This window comes from Chiloscyllium plagiosum, chromosome 13 (genome assembly GCF_004010195.1).
Source record: "Chiloscyllium plagiosum isolate BGI_BamShark_2017 chromosome 13, ASM401019v2, whole genome shotgun sequence".
Taxonomy (NCBI): Eukaryota; Metazoa; Chordata; class Chondrichthyes; order Orectolobiformes; family Hemiscylliidae; genus Chiloscyllium; species Chiloscyllium plagiosum.
Window position 1 is genome coordinate 34,539,934 of NC_057722.1, and position 16,731 is coordinate 34,556,664.

Sequence of the window (16,731 nt, forward strand, 5' to 3'; positions counted from 1 at the left end):
ACATCATAGTTATTATATGATAATTAAGGCCCAAACTACACTTAACTAACTCAATGCTTATTACATAATAATTAAAACCATTAAAAATACTTAACTCATAAAGTAACAATTACAGACATCGGTTCAGAGGTACATTTGTAAAAACTCTTTCAGATCCTTCAAAACTCATTCAGGCATAAAGCACATATAAGATTCATGGTACCTTTTATTGTTTTGGAAACTATTTATTATTGTATACTAACCATTGTTACTGTCGAATCAGATTACTTTTCCATGAAATTTATGTTTCAAATTTTATAGTTAAATCACAGAGTACAATAAATCTAACGTGCTTTTGGAGTACAAAGTAAAATCAACACAATAGAAATCATAAAAATGTACAGCAGGGTTAAAAGAAGTATGGATTTATTTTAAAACTTACGGTAAAGAAGCAAAAAGAAAACAGCAAATCGAGGCAAGTCCAAGAACTGCACTCCAGAGTTCCCAAAGATTCTGCACACATTCTTCCATCATAGAAGATATCCAACTTTCATTTCCACATAACATACCATTCTTTCCCACAGTGACATTGGATTCATGGTAATTCCTTGAAAATTGGAGTAAACCTCTCATGCTACAAACACAGGTAAACTGGAGATAGGTGACTGCACTATCCTTAACCTGAACCTTGCTCGAGGAACTGGTCTCTTTATAGTTAGTCACTGAGATCTTATCAGCTGAACAGATCCTGTTGCAGTTTCAACATGAGTCACCCTGTAAAAAACGCCTTTGCATTAGTTCAGATCTAAAATTTAACTTGGACTTGAATCATTTCCATGAAAAATCACCATAAATTCAGAAAAGGATGTTTAACCTCACAGATATGAACACCAATGTGTAAAAGCCTGTCTTGAAGAATTTAAAATTACATAGATAGCAATAACAAAAAATGGACATTGGCCCAACTAGTCTGTACTTCATTTTTTATTTTTCACTCTAATGTGGTTGACTCCTTTATAGCTGCTATGTTCTGATATTGCTTTCCTTCCCACGGCTGACTCATTCAATAACTTTGATTGTAGGTTCCAGAGCACCTCAATACTGTGTCTAAAAATATTCCTTCACTGCAATTTCTTATATGTCTTATATTAAATTGTATAATTTTACACCATCTGTCACTGGAAACACTGCATTTCTATTTACCTAATACTGAATTGTTGAATCACAGAGTACAGATGAGGGCTTTCAATTCATCAAGTCTGGACTAACAAAAAGCACTCTAATTCTACAATGGTCCCACATTCCAGCACTTGGCCCATTGCCTTGAATGCTTATGGCATTTAAGTGCTCTTCCAAGTACTTTTTAAAAGGTTGTGAGATTCCCACCTCAACTACCTTCCCAGCAGTTTATTCCAGATTCCCACTATCTTGTTAATGAAATGATTTTTCTTCAAATCCCCTCTAAATCTTTCCTCTTGAAATGATTCTTCATTGTTATTGACCCTTCAACTCAGAAGAGCAGTGATTTTCTATCCACTCTGTGCATGACCCTCACAATTTTACACAACTCTATCAGATCCCCCCCTCCAGCTGACATAAGAACTAGAGTAGCCAAAAGTGAGGACTGCAGATGCTGGAGATTAGAGTCGAGAGTGTGGTGCTGGGAAGCACAACAGGTCAGCACCATCCGAGGAGCAGGACAGTCAACGATTAGGGCAAAAACCCTTCCTGTTGAAGGGCTTTTGCCTGAAACGTGACTCTCCTGATAAGAACAAGATTAGGCTGTTCAGCCCCTGTGTCTGTTCTATCATTCACTAAGATCATGGCTGATCTGTGACCTAACTCCATATGCTTGCCTTGAGCCCATTCCTCTTGATACCCCTGCTTAATAAAAAATTGATTCAGATTTAAATTTAACAAAAGAATTAGCATTGACTGCCTTTTAAGAAAGGGAGTTCCAAACCTTTCCTGCTCTTTGCATGTAGAAGTGCTTTCTAATTTCTTGCCTGAATGGCCTGGCCCCTAATTCTTAGTCTGTGCCACCTGGTTCTAGGATCTGCAACCTGCGGAAATAATTTATTTTTATCCATCATGTATTTCCCTGATAATATCCCGAAGACCTCAATTAGATCACCCCTTAACCTTCTAAATTCTCAAGAATAGAGGCCTTATGGTGTCTAATCTATTTTCACAACTTAACTCCTGAAATCCAGATATCATCCTTGTTAACCGGCATTGAACTCCCTCCAGGACCAAAACATCATTCCTAAGGTGTGATGCAGTCCTCTAAATATGGTCTAGCCAAAGATTTTTATAACTGCAGCATTACATCTGCATACTTGTACTCCAGCCCTTTAGATATAGGCCTTGCTGACTATTTTCTGCACTTGTCGGTGTGACATTTTAAATGAGATATGTACCTGAACCCCCAAATCTCAGTAGACATTCCCTATATTTAACCTTGTGCCATCCAAAAAACTATCCTGATCTATATCTGTCTGAAATGGATAACCTCAAATGTTATTGTATTAAAATTCATCCACCACAGGTTTGCCATTCACCTCATCTATTAATATCCTGATATCATTCTATGTTGTCGCCAACACTGTCTACAAGTCTACCCAATTATGTGTCATCAGCAAGTTTGGATATTTAACTTTTTATGCCATTGTCCAAAGCATTAACAGATATTGTGAATAAGTTGAGGCCACAACACAGATCCCTGTAGGATACCACTAGTCTTGTCCTGCCATTTTGAGTACATACCCATTATGCCAATTCTGTTTCCTACCACTCAACCAATTTCCAATTCATACTGATATTTTGCTCTCAATTGGACCTTCTGTGCTCCAAAGAAAACAGCGTGGTCTTATTCACCCCCTCTTCATACAAGACAACATCCATGTGAATTTCCTCTCCACCCCCTCCAGTACCATCACTACAGACGGTACTCCAACTGTGGCCAACCAATTTTGTACAGCTCCACTATAACCTCCCTGCTCATATAATCTTAACAGGCAGCATGGTGGCTCAGTGGTTAGCACTGCTGCCTTACAGCACCAGGGACCTGGGTTCAATTTCTGCCTCAGGCAACTATCTGCGTGTAGTTTGCACATTCTTCCTGTGTCTGCATGGGTTTCTTCCCACAATCCAAAGATGCGCAGGTCAGGTGGATTGGCCGTGCTAAATTGCCAAGTCGTGGCAATTATAGGGTATTGAAATGTGTCTGGTGGGTTCCTCTTCAGAGGGTTGTTGTAGACTTTTTGGGCCAAAGGGTCTGTTTCCATCCTGTCAGGAATCGACTCTAATCTAACGTCACAACTGATAAAGGCAAGTGTCCTATCTACCTTCACTTTCAGGTGGAGGACAATTGGGGAGGCAATGGCCTAGTGGGACAATTACTGGACTACTAATCCAGGAGCCATGTAATGCTCTGAAGATCCAGATTCAAATCTCACCATGGTAGATGGTGAAATCTGGATTCAATAAAAAAAAATCTGGAATTAAAGGGTCTAATGATGATCATGACTCAATTGTCAGGAAAACCCATCTCATTCACTAATGTCCCTTCTGGAAGGAAACAGCCATCCTTACATGGTCTGGGCAATTAGGGATGGGCAATAAGTGCTGGTATAGCCAGTGATGACCTCAGACTGTGAATGAGAAAACTCTAAAGATCACTCTGTTCCTCTGAGCTTCCTAGTGTTCTTCCATTCATTGAGTACTCCCATGTCTTGTTACTTTGACCTGTCCCATCACATCATCGTTTTAAACAGCTAGTAACTCACTCTGTGAAATTCTCTGTTGCACAGAAAGCAGGCTTTTATTTTCCTATTATATTAGTATTATAATTCTAAATTAAAGGCAGCCTTAAGGCCTATAAATCAGGAAGGGGGTAAGTTTTTTTTATGGACTGTGCAAGATCATGAGTTGGCATAAGGATTTAGCTCAAAGTACACATCAGAACATGTGGTCCCGTTCCTGATTGCTATCAGATAAATCCTGTTTGAAAATGCCAGTATTTAAACAGAACTTGGCTCAAATTTGACACTGGGGGGGGGGAAATTGCACGGGGTGTCCCATCACTAAGTCACCCTTTATTTACTAGTGTACTCTCTGTGGCCAGCCAGCTCAGTCAGTCCTCAACTGAGGAGAGTCTAATCGGGTTATCACTTTTTTTCCTGAGGAGATACTAATCTTCTGGTTTTGGTCAACCATGGCTTCCTTCATTGGCTCAGGTTAACAACCCCAATTAAGAACCTCATAGTTAACAAGGTCAATCTGGTTCCATTTACTACACTTGGCTAATTGATAACAAACAGCATAGATTTAGAGAGATAGTAACATTCTAATAAAAATTACAAACAACATCTTGCATAGTAATGACTGTGGAGCATTCCTTTTCTTCTGCACATTCTTTTTGTGAAAATGCTTCATTGAGTCAGTCAATCTCAACCAGATGCTGATAGAAGTACATATGACTGAATATCATGGATTAGGAGGAATGGGACGGGTGAAGACGGCAGCACTATTTAGTTAATTTTGTTGAAAATAAAACTGTGAATATAGAATTGAGCTGAACTGTGCTTTTGCCTGAATGGAAGAAGATTTATGTAAGATGCCAAAGGCTGACTGGAGCCCCTGAAATCCTGTGTAATACTATGATCCTAGAAAGGATAATAGCAAGGGACAATACTAGTCAGCTGCTGCCTTTGCCTGCTTCTACTATGCATAGTTTATGGGGTAGTGTCACAGTGAGTAATCCTCTTTGCAACCAACTCAAAAAACAAACCTCCAATTCAGTTGTTCCAGGACTGACCTGCAGGCTCACTCCTGTATATTGGGTATCCTTTGTCTTCAGTTTTTTTGCAGGTGCTTAAAGTCTCATCAGCCTAGACAAGGTCTCCTAAGTGTGGAAATAAGAAGATTTTATATTACTTCTTCCATAACCATCAGACATCCTAAAGTGATTAGTGGTAAATCAACTAATTTTGTCATCTCTCCGTTGTAATTTAAGAAAAATGATAGCCAATTAGCACACAGAAGGTTCCAACAAACAAATAGTTATGGCAATGATCAGTTCATTGGATTTTGTAACATTGACTGAAGGATCAATATTGGCAAGCACACTGGGAAATCAAGTCCGTGTTTCTCATTAAAATAACACCATGGGACCTTTATAACCTTAGAGTGACCTTAATTCATCTAAAAGACATCAACTCCAACTTTTCAGCATTACTCTCAGCCTTAGTTTTCCAAAGAAGGGTCACTGGACCCAAAACATTAACTCTGCTTTCGCTCCACAGTTGTTGCCAGACCTGCTGGGTTTCTCCAGAAATTTCTGTTTTCGTTTTATATCTCCAGCAACCGCAGTTATTTTCAATTATTGAATTTTTGTACTCCAGTTCTGAAGAGTGACTTGTTAATCTTCTAGAAATGGTTGATGGTTTCAAAGAATGCAAAAACATCTTTTGCTGCTCTACTTTACAATAAAGTTATTTGAAAATACAATCAGATTTTTGAATGTCGTAAAAGAAATTTGCCCTTTCATATATTTGAAGGATGAAAAAATATATGCCCATTTATTTATCCCAAGATGAGCTAGAAAGGATAGACTGGAAAGGGCTAGAAATGCTGTTTATTTTTCCTGATGTTTCTAAGCTTTCTTCTATATACTGTTTAGCATCCATAAACAAAAATCAAGGCCATTATGTTGGAAATCAATATGCAACAGCAATTATCACATGTATACAATGGCTTGGCTTGCCAAGTTTACAGTTGCTAGATGTAAAACAAGCTAATACAACATGCTGATTTTTTTCTTATGTTATTTCTTTCCTCTCCTCCGTCTTTCTCAAATGGGTATAGATCCAAATATGTACTCAGCTTTCTTTCATTATATTGTGTGACAAGATAATAAGTATAGACAGGCTGTTCAATTTAAACAAGCTAAGCTTCATCCATCAACATTTGTACAGTTTCCCTGGGAATTCTATTCTGTTGGATCACTATCATTATTCTGACTGACTGGACCATCAGAGGACCTGAAATTTGTTACAGCATGAAAGATGCCAGATATTTTCAATAACAAAGGAGGAAACTAAAGGCTGAAATCATTTCTGCAAGTGGGTTAGATCAGAGTAATTCACTCATCATTTTGTAGTATAAGGAAAACATCAATCAAATAGGATACCGGATTACATTACTAGCAGTGGCATCAAGTCATATGATAGCAAGTGTTCAGAATGTCTACTGTAAGACAATGTGGAGGTGAACTGGGGTGGACAAAGTTAAAAATCACACAACACCAGGTTATAGTCCAAAACATTTATTTTGAAGCACAAACTTTTGGAGAGCTGCTCCTTCATCAAGTGACAAGTGGGGCAGGATTGTCGGGACACAGAATTTATAGTAAAAGACCAAAATATTTCCAAAGTAGGAATTACTAAAATGTCACATGAACTGATTGCCTACAGCAATCTAGGTTTTCTTTCCATACATCACATCAGTTGTATGACACTATGATCTTGTGCTATAAATTCTGTGTCCTATGATGCTGTCCCACTAGCAACCTGATGAGGGAACAGCGCTCCGAAAGCTTGTACTTACAAATAAACCTGTCGGACTGTAACCTGGTGTTGTGTGCTTTTTAAACTTACTATAAGATGGTCATGGAGTGATTTCTCCTATTATCTGTAATGAACATAATTCACTAAACAGTTCTGGTTACGAACACTCTGAGCACAACTGCAATATATTCCATGATTATTCATGACGTCTGCATTAACTTAAAATTCAAACCTAAACTACTCACGAGAGATCAGATCCTAACATTTACTCTCCTATGTGTATCTCATCCCATCATACCTGCTGATGCTACTCAGTGACAAGCCACAGGGAGTGATTAGAATAATCAGAGTGGCCAATTTTACTTTCTTATGAAAATTCTACTGTTGCTCCCTTCTCCAAGCTGCACAAAATAGCCCAGAAATACATTGTGGATCTAAAACTAGCAATATGGGATTGGATTGTCTGCTTGTCAAAAGTGTCTCAAACTGTTTGGAAAAGTCACAAGATGTATACAACAGGCAGTCGGTTCTACAGTGCCTGGGGACTAATCCATATCAAAGTGCTTCTTGGCAAAACACTGCATCCTTAAAATTTGCAATTTTAAATCACAAAGACTTCAACTCAAGCATTCAAATATTCTTATAAAATCCTGTTTCTTATCCTTTTTGGTTTGTATTTCTTCTTTTGATGTGAGGTTTTCATACACCTTCGATATTTGCATAGTAACATTAGTTAGCCTAACTACTATCATTAACTAAGAACAGATATGGAAAATATAATAAAGAGAAACACCTGAACATGATGTAAAATTACTGAATTAGCATTGGAATTTTAATCTACAGAACTGAAATTGGCTATTAACTATTAATCTACTTTCCTCAATCAACCGTATAGAATATTTGCACAAAAGGTAGAATTATAAACCTCACATCAAATGATCAGAGACAAGTGGTCTAAAAAGTGCTGTAATATTTTAAGATGTGATGAATGATAGCATAATGCAGGCTGTATAATGTTGAATGGATAGACTGCATCCTCAATTTTCAAAGACCTGACAGAAGCTCCTAATAGTTTCAACTGTAAAGCTGAACAGATCTTCATTTTTATGAATATAAATTCAAACTTTACTTGACATTTCCTGTCATTTTAAGATGTTTTTCATTTTCATTTTAAACAATATTTTATTTGAAGAACACTGAATGTTAATAATGACAGCTAAACTGTGGGCAATAAAAACAAATAGAAACCAGTACTCAGGTACAGAACATTGTATAATGTGCTGAGTAATAACATCAATGCCCATTGTGCAGCTGACAATGAAAGACTAACCAATTCTTCAGTGTTTCAAGTGATTCATTTTTAAGCAATTAATCATATTGCATGCAGTTGAATCCAAGTTTATTTGAAAAGCAAGTGTTGACTAAATTAGACACTGGGTGAAAAATACTAAGAAGAAAAATTTATTGTGAAAACATGCAGATTACCACTACTTTAAAAAAAATTGTGAAGTCTCTGAATTACATACAATGTATATAGAAAAAAAGCAGTAGTAAATGTTTAAAGATGGAAATATTGGAAATCTCAACAGGAAATATTTCTACAATGTGGAGATCTGCTGTAATAATTATTACTGCAATTTCTACCATGGAAGGAAAACAATCTAATCTTGGTTTCTCCTGGACTAAAAACATATGGACCAACGGACAGATTAAGGATTACTTATTGTAAACAGAATGAAGCAGTTAGTTTTCTTTAAAAAAAATAGAGATAAAGGAAGCTGCTAACTTTTTGCTGAGCTTAACAAATGAAAAAAGTAGCAGTCATCCCATTATTTGTCTTCAATATTCAATCCAGAAAACCATTCCAAGTGCAGCTACTCATTTCACCCAAATCTAAATGTTATGAATATTTTAGTCCATCTTAATTCCTGTGGACTTACTTCATTTGTATCAGTTAGTTTCGAGCATAATTCTAAAAAGATCATGTTTTATCTTGTGGATCACTGAAAATTTCCCTTATATTTTGATTAGCAAAATTCCTCACAGTGCTCAAGGTACAGATCTTTATTCTTTAACGGGATGAGGGTGTTAAATGCCTTACAGGGCAGTTGAGAGTCAACCACATTGCTGTGGGTCTAGAGTCACATGTAGGCCAGACTAAGTAAGGATGGCATTTTCCTTTCTTAAATGACATTAGTGAACCAGATGGGTTTGTCCAACAATTGGCAATGGATTTGAAGTCATCATTAGATTCTTAATTCCAGATATTTATTGAATTCAAATTCCACCATCTGTCATGGTTGGATTCAAACCCAGGCTTATGGAATGTTACCTGGGTCTCTGGATTAACAGTCCAGTGGTAATACCACTAGGTCTTCACCTCCCCAACAATCCAACCTATTACATTTCCAGTAAATCCTGCTTGTATGAGCCTGATCTAGTAATCCAAAATTAGATTTTATAGAAATCTGAAGAGGCACCAGCGCTGGCCATGTGACCTCCATTGTGTATTCACCCATAAAAAGCTAGAAGAGACATCACAAGGCATCAAGTAGGTAATTGTTTGGTTTGGATGAGGATTATTTTCTTCTAAACTACAACCTGGAAATGATACAAAAAACATTGTCACATTTAAAATTTCAATCATTACATTAATAAATAATATGATAAATAATCACTGAATAAATATTTTCACTGATTTAATAAACAAGTAAAGTTAGTCTGAGACAGAACAGAGCAGGTTGTGTGCCCAGACAGCAGAAGGTGGGAGGTTGTAGATAGCGAATCCTGTGCAAACACACTTTTAGGAGGTGTCTCCAACTCAAATCTCTCCAGATTAGGGATGTTGATCTGAAGTACAAGTTGGAGTCACTTTGACACATCAGAGAGGGAAAGGGATGAGGAGATTACAGAAGTATCTTCTGCATCCATGAATGAGAATCATAATGGAAGTGTCGTCTACCCAGTGCAGGGGTCAGTGAGAGTCAACCACATTGCTGTGGGTCTAGAGTCACATGTAGGCCAGACTAAGTAAGGATGGCATTTTCCTTTCTTAAATGACATTAGTGAACCAGATGGGTTTGTCCAACAATTGGCAATGGATTTGAAGTCATCATTAGATTCTTAATTCCAGATATTTATTGAATTCAAATTCCACCATCTGTCATGGTTGGATCTGAGGGTGGCTAAAGAGGAACTTGGAAGGGCAGGGGCAAACCCCATTGCTATGGTCCATGTTAGAACAAACAATATCGATGAAAATAGAGGGCTTTCTTCTGAAAGACTATCAGGAGTTTGGCTCTAAACATGAAGCAGGAAATCAAGAGTATAATCTTTAGATTAGTTCAAGTTATAAGCAAATTGGCACAGGAGCAGACAGAACAGGAGAATTAACACAGGGCTAACAGACTATTGAGAGAAAGCAAGTTTCCATTTCGGGGAACACTAGCAACAATTCTGGGAGGTGGGGGCAATGGACCAATGGAACCCCTGTCCAAACAGAAAGCATTAATAAGGAGGCGGGAAGAGTTTTAAGCTCATAAGATGGTGCGAGGGCTCTACAGGAAACATAATTAGTCTAATGTTAACAAGACAAAAAAAACATAAGAATGAATAAAATAAAATTGGATATTGATGGCAAGGGAGTAAATAGAATTATAGAACAGGCTCTAAACAGATGGATAAATATAAAAGGTGAGAGGAAATACTCTCAAAAATTATTTGAACCATCTGTATAGCAATGCATGCAGTGTGTGTAATGAAACAGGGGAGCCGGATGGTCTTGTTAATATTCTAACCAGATTCAGAAAAGATATAAAATTAGACACTTCAGGAGACCTAAGTGCAGTAGGCGGTGGAGAAATTCTTAACTGTACATCCACACCAACACTCCTGCATAGTTTCAGAAATTGTGCAGATGTGATGCACCAACAACAACAAAAAAGGAAAAGCAAAAGTGACTGCATTTGCCAGTGGCTCTGCCTGATCTGATCTGGGCTGGCACTGTCCGTCTGTCATAGCTGTATGATTTTGTTCTGCATTCCAAATATGCCCAACTTATCCTCTCAAACTCTGACGAAAATCAATGTAAGCATCATATTGGTTGAATCAATTTTGATTGATCATATAGCTCGTTGAAGAGTTGGTCATGTTATGACAGTCATATAGCCTATTTTTAATACAATCTGATTTTTGTGCACAATATTCCACCACATTTTACAGGATAATAATGTTTGGTAACAGATTAGACAAGCATACTCATGAAATACACAATAAATTATTCTATTGGTAATATGAGGACTCAAGTCCAATATAGCAGATCCTGAGAGCAATCAGATGTTCAATGTTGTGGTTCAAAAATGAATAAGTTTGCAGATGTGCTGGAAATTTCTGTCACAGATGAATCCAAAATGAAATAACGGCTGTTTAAAAAGAAATTCTGATGTAGTTATGTTTATAAATTTCCATGGATTATACTCTGCAAATTCAATTAGATAAGATTCTGTGAAGTTCCTCCCATATATTTTTGAGTACTTTGCATAATTTGGCAGCCTCCACTATGAAAATGCCACTACTGAGGAGATCCAACAACAGATCAGCTTTGTCTGTTCAACTTTCTTCAAACTAGAGGAACTATTAGGTATTTGACAAGAAGGACCTCTACAAGTCACAAAAAAGTCATAGTTGTCACGGTAGTTGTTGCGATTTTACATCTGCACTGCAGTGAGACTACACTCCGTGTCAGTGACACGTAACAGCATAAGAGAAATTCCATCAGCAATGTTTCTGCTAGATTCTCAAGTTTCAGTTGGAGAATTGTTCAACAAAACCTACTGTCCTTGAAGCTAGCTCACAAGTAATCTGGCATTACAAACTATGATGGATTGTCCAGAAAACTAAAACCATCTCCCTCAAAAGCTCTTGATTTATCAACTCTCAAATAGTCAACATAACTGGGGAGATCAAGGAAAGTGCTTCTAAAACACTGTGAATCTCTCATTGATATGCAGTAACACTAACTTTAGTGATTGCTAATAAGCTCCTCCCAATCATTCAGAATGACAACAACTTATCCATTGAGTTGCATCATGCTTTGAGACCCAACATCTTAATAATGAGGCAGAATAGGTGCAGAAACGGAAAGTAAATGAAGCAAAATCTGCCCAATGGATCCCACTATTGCACGGGAGGTCCTGCCTCATGTGCCCAAAGTTATGCGGGTCAAGAGGCAGCATGTTCATTCACATGAAGTCTTCTGGCATAAACTATGTTACCAAGCAGATGTCATTCCTGAATAGTTAGGCAGCTGATGACTTGGAACAACCCGCAACATCTTATTCTACAAAGCCAACTGTTCAACTGTTTTTCCAACTCAACAGCATAAACAACACACTTGCTTTTCAAGAATACAGCGAGTCAATAAATAAATGCAGGTTATGTTTAAGCAGTTCAGTACAAGGCTGTATTCTTGATGCTACAACAGTAGAGGGAGAACTTCCAACACAAGTGCAGATGCAGTCAACAGTTAGTAACACTGAACGTTAATGTGACAAGCTCTTTTTAGATAGTATCTGGAGGTTTTATTTCAAGATCAGTCACTTCATTTTGCACAATTGTATTGAACAAGTCACAACAGTCTGAGCAGGACAGCATATCCATTATAAGAATGGTCAAAATTTGAAATTAATCATTTTAAATAGATTCTAAAATAAATGAATTGCATGTTCTTCACCAATGAAAATCAGTTCATAAATCTTACTGAATGCAATGGAATTTTTCTTTGGAAAACATAAGACATCAAGTTTTCAATCTTAAAGAGCAAATTGACAAAATGGATTCATTGCCAACTCGATCATGAGCAAATCAGTATTAAATGCTGTACACTAAACTTAAGAAATTTGAAGTATGGTGAACGACTAAAGTATTCCAAAATTAACAAAATTGAAGAACCAAACCAGTATAAAAGGCATTAAGACAGATGCTACAAATAAGTTTGGGGCAATGAGCTAGTTTTCTGTTCGGAGGAATTGTGTAACAAAGGACTCAGCAGAGGGAATGGGAGCTTGAGAATTATCAATTATTTTAACACATAGCAGATGATTCCCATGTATGTCAGTGCCCCACTGCGGGACAAACACACATGCACACCGATTCCTGGTTGATTGGCATCAGGAGTTACATCATTTACAGTATACAACAAACTACAAGATTGGGATTGACTTAAGCCCAACAATGTGCAAGTGATATGTGACAGTAATATTAAATCAGATAGATGAAGGCCTATTTCTTCATCTGTCCGAACAACTGCTCCGGATGTCAACTTCCGTCCCGTAGTAGCACTCTTGTCTCAAAATTACAAGTTTATGATTTAGCACAATTTGTATTTCTACATTACCTCTCACAACCTTGGGGCATGCTAAAGTATTTTACAAGTAATGAAGTTTTTGAAGTGTAGTCATTATTGTGATTCAGGATACATGCAGCAAATCTGCATACAGCATGCCCCACAATCAGTAATAAACTATATATCACAAAAATAGATTACCTAAAGAGAATCAGCTGCTCTGCTACAAATTATAGCTTTTAAAAAAACATTGACTTGAAATGGTTGATGAGATCTCAATTTAATGTTCGATCCAAATATTAGCATCTCAGACAGACCAAAGAGGCTGAAACTTTAAAGAACAGCATAATGGCTCAGTGTTTAGCACTGCTGCCTCACAATGCAAGGGACCCGGGTTCAATTCTAGCCTCGGGTGACTGTCTATATGAAGTTTGTATATTTTCCCTGTCTCTGCATAGGTTCCCTCTGGTTTCCTCCCACAGTCCAAAGGTGTGCAGGTTAGGTGGATTGGACATGCTAAAATTGCTCATCGTGACCAGGGACATGTAGGTTACATGGATTAGCCATGGGAAATGCAGGGTTAAAGGGATGTAGTGTGTCTGGGTGGAATGCTATTTGGAGGGTCAGTTATAGATTTGACGAGAAAGGGGAATCAAAAACTTGATCAAAGTAAAGGATTGTGAAATTTTTATGAAGATGGAAGACAGGTTGCAAGGTGGTGAGGTTTATATCATAGAAGAAACTCTGTAGGATTCAAGCAGTTGACAGCATGATCAATACTGGAGCGAAGGGGAGCCAGGGGCATCAACAGTTCTTGGTCAGACATAGTGGTTAGGATGGCACACAGGGCTGGAGAACACCAACAAGATAGGCAGTGGAATCTTGTTGAGACAGGAGAGAGAGAGAGACATACTACCTTTCATACAGAAAGCCCAGGGAACCACACTAATCAAGCAGAGACCAGTTCACCAGTGGGCAATCCCTGGAATCAAAATCCTGGGTAGAAGCCCCATCCAATGAACACTGCCAATCAGAGACTGGATAACTCTTATACTTAGCAGCACCAGCACAGAGGGATGCTGGTGGAAAAGTACATCCACAATCCCAGGGTCACTGAGGACCCAGAACAGGGATAACTAATTTGTGGGGAATGATTTTCTCAAGTTGGGAATCGAGGAGGTGGGGGTTAGATGCAAGAGTAAAGCATTAAGCTCCCAGCAGGCAAACTCCTGCCCCGGTCCAGTCCCTCCATCAGGAGCTGACTGTCTTTAGATTAGAGTGGTGCTGGAAAAGCACAGCAGGTCAGGCAGCATCCGAGGAGCAGAAAAATCGACGTTTCGGGCAAAAGCCCTTCATCAGGAATAGAGGCAGGGTGCCTGCAGATTGGAGAGATAAATGAGAGGGGGATGGGGGTGGGGACAAAGTAGCATAGAGTACAATAGGCGAATGGGGGTGGGGATGGAGGTGATAGGTCAGAGAGAAGGGTGGAATGGATAGGTGGAAAGAAAGATAGGCAGGTAGGACAGGTCATGATACAGCGGAGGCAGAGGAATTGGGAATACGGGATGGCATTTTAGCAAGAGGTAATTTCTAATTCCTCCACCTCCACCGTATCTGCTCCCAGGAGGACCAGTTCCACCACAGAACACACCAGATGGCCTCCTTCTTTAGAGACTGCAATTTCCCTTCCCATGTTGTTAAAGGTGCCCTCCAATGCATCTTGTCCACATCCCGCACCTCCGCCCTCAAACCCTACCCCTCCAACCGTAACAAGGACAGAACCCCCCTGGTGCTCCCCTTCCACCCTACCAACCTTCACATAAACCACATCACCCGAAGACATTTCTGCCACCTCCAAACGGACCCCACCACCAGTATATATTTCCCTCCCCACCCATTTCCGCAAAGTCCGTTCCGTACGTGACTACCTGGTCAGATCCACGCCCCCCCTACAACCCACCCTCCCTTCCTGGCACCTTCCTCTGCCAACGCAGGAATTGCAAAACCTGCGCCCACACCGCCTCCCTCGCCTCCATCCAAGGCCCCAAAGGAGTCTTCCACATCCATCAAAAAGTTTTACCTGGACATCCACCAATGTCATTTATTGTATTCGTTACTCCTGATGCAGTCTATTCTACATTGGGGAGACTGGATGGCTCCTAGCAGAGCACTTTAGGGAACATCTCCGGGACACCCGCACCAATCAACCCCACCACCCTGTGGCCCAACATTTTAACTCCTCCTCCCACTCTGCCGAGGACATGCAGGTCCTGGTCCTCCTCCACCGCCGTTCCCTCACCAACCAACGCGTGGAGGAAGAATGCTTCATCTTCTGCCTCAGAACACTTCAACCCCATGGCATCAATGTGGACTTCACCAGTTTCCTCATTCCCCCTTCCCCCACCTCACTCCAGTTCCAACCTTCCAGCTCAGCACCTTCTCCATGATCTGTCCTATCTGCCAATCTTCCTTTCCACCTATCCACTTCCTCCTCTCTGACCTATCAACTCCATCACCACCCCCATTGTACTCTTTGCTACTTTCTCCCCACCCCATCCCCCTCTCATTTATCTCTCCACTCTGCAGGTTTCCTGCCTCAATTCCTGATGAAGGACTTTTGCCCGAAAAGTCGATTTCCCTGCCTGACCTGCTGTGCTTTTCCAGCACCACTCTAATCTAGACTCTGGTTTCCAGCATCTGCAGCTCTTGTTTTTACCGAGTTCATTCTGATGCCTGAGGGTGGAGGTCGAGACGGTAGAATTACACTTTTTTTTTAAGTGGCTATTTTGAGCACGAGTCAATTATCAGCGCTACTCAAACTGGATTTCCAAGTTGTGCGATTGTTCTAGCCTTTCTTGAACTGAATAATCAGAAACAGACTGTAAGGCAATGATTCACGACTGTGCTTTACGGTATACGTATAAACAATACTGAGTTAGACCTTCATAAAATAGTATTGCCAGCTGGGAAAGTTTATCACTTTTAAAGGTGTGGCCAAATCTTGTCCAGCTCAATTTCCCACTCCGAAACAACCATTAAAAATTGTTTTAAAATCATTAAACATACTAACTACACAAACAACATTTTTTTTTGTTTTCATAATTCAATTAATGTTACAAGGGATACTTGAAACTATATTTATTTGTATGTGATATGAGATGATATATATATCTAATTGGAAATAACTTAATGAATAATTGGAAATAAGTAAAATAATTTTCATGGGTGACCGCCCATTGATTCTGCACTTGTTCATTGTGAATTGTATCCATTCACAAATACACTTTTTATCGCTCCCATCACGACACGTTCTACTCACCTTTTGGCATTTTACATCCCTTGTTCCTGCTAAAGATAGTGTGTTTTTCCCAAACCTGGAAACTCTGAAATCACCATTTAATTTGACACTAACAATTCTAAAATAAAACACAGCCTCGGGAAGTCACTGAACCTGTACAGAGAAGCTGGGAAAACACTCACGCAATATTAGTGTGCTCCATTAACAGCGCCACTGCATTGGCAGACTGGGAGCTTCAACCTGCCTTAGCTTATCTGCAATGAAGCACGAGTCTAAACCGTTTACACATTAACGGGAAGAATTAACTAAAGAATTTTTTTTTAAATGTTTTTGGCCATCATTCATTACTCATCTTTAACTGTCCTTGAGCACGTGATGGTGAGCGTTGAGCCTTTACACTTCACGTTGGTGTATGCATAGTCCATCTGGTTTGGGTACAATAATGACTTTAGGGTGATATGGGGATGTCAGTGTTGGACTGGGGTGTACAACGTTAAAAATCTCACAACACTAGCTTATAGTCCAACAGGTTTATTGGAAGC

The 16,731-nt window shown here is 39.1% G+C and overlaps 1 protein-coding gene across 2 annotated transcripts in view; it reads right to left on the reverse strand.

Annotated features, from left to right (window-relative positions):
- The window catches only part of LOC122555908 (lysosomal amino acid transporter 1 homolog), a 47,240-nt gene extending 30,779 nt beyond the window's left edge, over positions 1-16,461 (reverse strand). Inside the window, exons 1-3 of one of the 2 annotated variants that reach the window (XM_043702174.1) lie at positions 16,372-16,461; positions 4,799-4,885; positions 422-753 (exon numbers count right to left, since the gene is read on the reverse strand). In XM_043702174.1, coding sequence (XP_043558109.1) covers positions 422-612 — 191 coding nt within the window. In that variant the 5' untranslated portion in view covers positions 613-753; positions 4,799-4,885; positions 16,372-16,461. The other variant, XM_043702173.1, reaches the window with a different exon arrangement.
- Positions 16,462-16,731: the final 270 nt, after the last annotated feature.